We start from the raw sequence: 6,000 nt of genomic DNA, 5'->3' as shown, positions 1-6,000 counted from the left end.
TTTTGTCAGTAAAATGATAAATGCATCCCAAGAATTTGATGTGTTCACAAAACATGTTATTATTGAAAAACAAACTATAGTCAGTGAGTATAGCTCTCGTGTTGGCTGCCAAAGGGATCGAGAGATTTATGCAAAAAATTGCTGAAGGAGAAACACTTCTGAAAACTAAGTTGGATGACACAGTATCAAATATCTGTATTTTTCCCTAATAAGGTGTTTTTCATAAAGAAAGCAAAGTATGATGTGTTGTAAAATAAATTATGGGTCAGTGTATTCAGGAGATATTTTATTACCATATATTAAGCTTTACAAGTTTTACTGAAGCTCATTAAAAGCACTACAAAATTATAACCTTACAGAGAAGAAATTAATTGTATACCATAAAACATAGACAAATAGGGAATGGGGAATGAAGGGAAAGAGAAAAAGTCAAGACATCATCTTTAAAAGGGTGTACTAATACTGATTAAAACTAGACAATAATTTCTTTGGAATGAGGGGAAGACAGGTAAGTTTTCAAGCGACAAAGTCAGGATTTCATTGCTTTTAAGAATATGATGTAGATCAAAAGTGCAACACCAAAATACAGGTTTGTTGTATATAGGCACAACCTAATGAAGAAAAACAGCTGATATTATGCATAACATAAACTAACTTACAATAAGGCAGCACACAGTTTGTATTGCAACCTTGGCACTTATGTGATTGGATAATATTTGGCATAGCAGTGAAATGATACACAGAAACTTTTTGTTGTGGTTTTCCCCACATTTTTCTTTTTATATAAAAAGTATGCTATCCCTTTGAACCTTGACTTTTTAAAGTAGGTTTTCTGATTGTTAATATTACTCTTGTAATGATAATAGCAATCATATGTTTTTAAGCAATAGAAAACATTTAGAAAACAGACCGTATGAAATTTTCAGAAATAATTAAATTACTACTGAACTAATAAATTTAGGGATGGGCAGAGCAAAGCCTCTAGTGCCTTATGAGACAATATGGTTATAAAATCATGTTTATTTATGAATGTTATTTGATTGCAGTATGCAATCAAAAAGTAATTTTTAAAGCTCTTTAAAAGTTGTGCTAGTTATTAAACTCAAAGTTTTACAAATTACTTAACAATCTTTGCCAAATCAGTATTACATAAATTTGGGAAGCATTTTTTTAATGTAACATTTTAATCACTTGAAACCAAGTCACCTACCGTCATGCCCCTACAAAACATTCCTTGTATTCTTTTAATTAAATTTGACCGAAACAGCTATTTCATCAAAAATCTGAACATACTCCTGAGGCAGTATTTTCATTAAAAAAAACCCCAACACTATTCTGTAATTTGTGATAAACAGTTATTCAATATATGTTATGTGTATTGATAACAATTTAAAATTAACTTCTTTAAAGTATTTTATAATGTTATAAATGGAACTTATTATATGTTAACTACACATCATATATTGGCATTAATTTGCCTGTACATGTATATTTCCTGCCCTCACTTAAAACTACTACAAAACACCAAACATTGGTGCTTACATTACTAAAAAATCTTCAGGTTTAAAAAAATCCCTAATACTAGGATTTTTCTTTACATTTTAAAACAAAATTTAAAAATATCCTTTCTCTTGCAAGGATAATTTCTTTCTAAATTTGAATTAAAATAATTTTTTAAATTTTATCAGGTGAACAAAGACATTTAAAGTGAATTTGCAAAATAGAAAGAGCTTTTTCTTTCAGAGTGCAATCATCAGGGATGTTTAATGTCAGTGGACACTTCCCACTGAAACAGAAGGAAGGAAACAGCAGCTGATCAATATGTGACACGGTGTAGAAATGTTAGTTAAAGAAAAAGTTAATAATATTTACTACTGCTATTTATGCTATTTTTTTTAAAAAAATTAACCATTCAATAACAATTTTAATGGAATTATTTGCATAGAACAGGGTTATGCTTAAAAAAAGACTTCTGAGTAAGCATTGCAACACAAGATAAGGCACATGTTTTTTCCTGTAATATATGAAATTCAAAAACATTTTTTAGGAGATGAATACTCCTACAAGATGCCTGTTTTACCCTGTTCTACCTGAAGAATACAAAAAACCAACTGAACATAAAATAAAAAAATCTTAATCTCTTACAAGAAACCTTACCTGAAGCCCTAAAAAAAAGCAGAATTATACTTAGTAGAAATAGAAAGCTAAAGTAATATCCTTTGCTTTCAAATAAACTACAGCAACAAAAGAACAGCCATAAAATGCAGATTAATAGTTTTCATAATGAATAACTTCTTTCCTACAAGTGCCTTTTGAATGAAGCTACTTTGTGAGGCACTTGGGCTAACTGTAAAGAATTAATGCAATGAAATTTGTTGTACAAAACCTAAAACTGCATTTCATTTTTTTCCTATCAAACTGTCTATTAAAGTGCTAGAACCTGAAGTGTAAAATAAAAGAATGGAAAATCATAAGCAAGTACACAATTAAACTATACGTTTTACTTGCTCTTCCGACTAGAACACCAGGTTCAAAAAAGGTTGAAGTAATGTATGAAATGTTTATGCTATTCCAAATAAGATTCTCAGAATATCCATTTTATTTGTAAAACAATAAAACCATTTGCCTTATCTTATGCTCTACATGTGATGCAGCAATTATATTACAATGGTGCATACTCTCACTGACATGTGCACACTTTTAGGCTATAAGAATAGCTCCAACTTCCACATATAAATATCAAGTTTTGAATTTCATATTGTATATGCATGCATATTAAGTGCAACATCTGATTTTCATTCTCCACTTAAGAGTCTTGATCAAACCCTCTGCAGGACTTTGCTGTTGAACTACAGAAAACCATTAGATGCAAAATCTGAGAATGATCTAGATTCTGTTGAATTATGAAGTGGCTGAAGATGTGTCCCAGGTTGAGTGCTGACAACATTTAATTGCTGTAGATAATCATCACGCAAGCTTTCTTCCGCAAACATACTCTGAAACTGGAAAACAGAGAAACTTTTGTTAAGTATAAATCATCCAATGTTATTACCTAAACAGAAAGAATTGGACTTAACTAATTGTTCCAGGTTGCACTGAAATCAATAAGAATTTATTCCTTATGAAAAGTTAAATCAACGTGATAGTTAATTTAGGAGTGGTTAATCCTTCATGCTCCACTTTTCTACTGGGCCATGCTTTTGTCTTATCCTCAGGCCACTGTGGAGTTTTATTTAATTATATTTAGCTATTCCATTATTAATAAAGAAGTATTCATCTCTTGCGATTCCTTTGGACTCCCGCAAGTCCCTTGGATTGCAAGATTATCAAACTGGTCAATCCTAGAGAGAAATCCTTCAGAAGGTCAGATCCTGCAAATAAAATTCAAATACTGTGGCCACCTAATGAGAAGGAAGGATTTATTGGAGAAGAGCCTAATTCTGAGAAAGACTGAGAGCAAAAGAAGAAAGGGACGACAGAGGATGAGGTGGCTGGATGGAGTTACTGAAGTAGTAGGTATAAGCTTAAATGAACTCCAGAGGATATAGAGGAGAACGTTGTCCATGGAGGAACGTTGTCCATGGAGTTGTGATGGGTCGGACACAACTTTGTAACTAATAATAATAACAACAAAAAATTGTCTCTCTTTTCAATAAAAATCTTGCTTTATAAAATATTTATGACATCTTAATGATGATGATGTCTGGTCCCTGGGACATTACAGTGTGAACAGACTGTACTGGCATGAGCAGAGCTATTTGACTTGCTGTCATATTCATGTTCAGTAGCCCATCTGTTGGCTGTTACATTGGCCTCTAGGGGGGAAACAGCTACCTGACTTAAACAGAGGAAAAGATCATTTGTGAGCTATATCTCAGGTTAGCTTGTTTGTTATAGGTTTTTCTCAGGGCCTGACAAATATGTTTTAAAAATATATTTCCTGTTTATTTTACTATTTATTACTAGAGTTTCTATTTGGAGTATACTTCCACATCATTTTGTTTACTTCATGTGTTACTTCTGAGTCTTATTGGTATCACTTGCTTTTAGCTCTGCTATTTTCTTGAACTAGACCACGATTCTAAATGGATGAATGAATATCCTATCTTAGTGATTAATCAGATGTAGTATAGGGCAGAGTTCAAAGGCACATCAACAGAGCTCTCTTATATGCTTCCTATGGCCCTCCTACTATTTGAGTGCCTTTCTTTTCAGGCATTTTAGAAAGTAAATTTGAAATATGCTTTCAAGAGCAATTTGAATTAATTAATTAATTAATAAAACGTTGTTTCGGACTAATCCATTAAATATTCAAACAACCCCAAGCACAACAAAACAATTGACATTTTCAAGCACATTTTAAAAGGATGATTATCTGTTAATTTTGTACAATATTGTTTGCTTTAAGATTTACAATGGTTAGGCATAAAGACTTTTAGAAATTTGACAGAATTGCTGACCTACTATTCCCAAGTAGTCAGCAATCAGAAAAGAACCTTGATTGTTCAGAAGTCCTGGTTATGTACATAATGTATTATTTTAACCCTGTTAATTTCTGACTATTATTAATTGCACAAATAATAGAAGAACAATATTCAGAATATAAACTGGAATTTTCTATATTTTAGCTTACTATAGCAGTGAGCAAATCTAATGGTCAAAAACTCTACAAGACTTTTTTAAAAACGTTATTTTTCCATACCTTGCTGGATGGCTCTTGTTCCAATAATACAGGATCATACTGCATTTGCTCTGACCTGTTTGCCTGGGCTTCAGACCCACACTGATACATTGACAAAGCACCAGCATAGCATGCCTCTGAAGGTTCTGCGACTTGCTGAGAGTTCTGGTCGCAGGACTGACTTTCAGGGACTTGGAAACAGTTGAGAAAATCTAAATCAGAAGAACTTGGAAAAGTAGACAGATTAAAGTTTTCAGTGAAAAAGTCTACCTCTGTAAAATCTGGGAATTGTGGCATCATGCTGGTAGATTGCTTGAAAGGAGTATATTCCTCTCTACAGGCATATGATGCTGTACTGTCTTCAGATTTGTAAGGGAACTCCTGAGTAATTTCTTGCATGTCAGAAAAGTCAAATGGTTGTAGCTGCTGTTGGGAAGTGTTAAGAGTTGAGCTGCTAAGGGAGTTCCAGTCTGTGAACATCCCATTTACCTGCATGTGCTTCATCTTCTGGCACAGTTGCTGTTGCTGTGGCAGCTGCTGTGACAGCTGCTGTCCCATCATTGTTGGTATCTGCTGTTGATCTATTTGCTGCTGCATTAAACAAGCAGAATTCTGAAACATGGACTCCTGCTGCTGGCAACTTGAATACAAGACATCGGTCTTATTTAAAGACTCCTGAACATAGGTTAAGATTTCATCAGTTATGTCACCATCTCTAGTGTCATCCACACCAGCAAAATCATTCTTTAAAAGCTCATCATCCTGCTGAAAAGTAAGGTCTATATCATCATAGTCAATCTCGAGAATATTCATGATATTCAACAATTCACTATTTTTGTTATCCTGAAAAAGCTCTATATTTTCTTCAGGGACCATCAAGTTACTATCCTGAGGGCAATCAGCCAGCTCTTGTTTGAGGATGCTATTATTCTCTGCTGATAAAAGAGCATCCTGCCAATTTCTGGCCATCATGCTGTTCAATTCACCTCTAGTGTCTGCAAAAAAGTCCCTCTCAAGAGAGATTTTATTTAAAGCAGGTGGGCAAAGATAAACTGATTCATCTTGCTGCAACATTGCTCCCAAAAGTGAACTGGGGTCAACAGATTCTTTGCACAGTGCAGCTTTGGAAGCAGCTCCTTTTCCAATACCACTTTTAACCTTTGTCTGAGATGAATCCATTATACCAGGCTGAGGAAATGTTACTTCATACAATACAGCCTCACCTGTAGCAAACATGAAAGGGAGTTTCATATTGCGCTTTCGTAAATGTTCTGCCCCCTCTTCTTCTCTGAATTGAAAAACACAAAGAGGGTAAACTT

The 6,000-nt window shown here is 33.7% G+C and overlaps 1 protein-coding gene across 2 annotated transcripts in view; it reads right to left on the bottom strand.

Moving 5' to 3' along the window:
- Window positions 1-273: 273 nt before the first annotated feature.
- The window catches only part of AHR (aryl hydrocarbon receptor), an 83,412-nt gene continuing 77,685 nt past the window's right edge, over window positions 274-6,000 (bottom strand). For both annotated transcript variants that reach the window (XM_070726523.1, XM_070726524.1), the window contains 2 exons: window positions 4,703-5,969; window positions 274-3,002 (listed from right to left, as the gene is read on the bottom strand). In XM_070726523.1, coding sequence (XP_070582624.1) covers window positions 2,850-3,002; window positions 4,703-5,969 — 1,420 coding nt within the window. In that variant the 3' untranslated portion in view covers window positions 274-2,849. The remainder of the gene's footprint in view (window positions 3,003-4,702; window positions 5,970-6,000) is intronic.

Source organism: Erythrolamprus reginae, chromosome Z (genome assembly GCF_031021105.1).
Source record: "Erythrolamprus reginae isolate rEryReg1 chromosome Z, rEryReg1.hap1, whole genome shotgun sequence".
Taxonomy (NCBI): domain Eukaryota; kingdom Metazoa; phylum Chordata; class Lepidosauria; order Squamata; family Dipsadidae; genus Erythrolamprus; species Erythrolamprus reginae.
The sequence above is the reverse complement of the archived record's forward strand: the minus strand, read 5'-3'. Positions and strand labels throughout refer to the sequence as shown.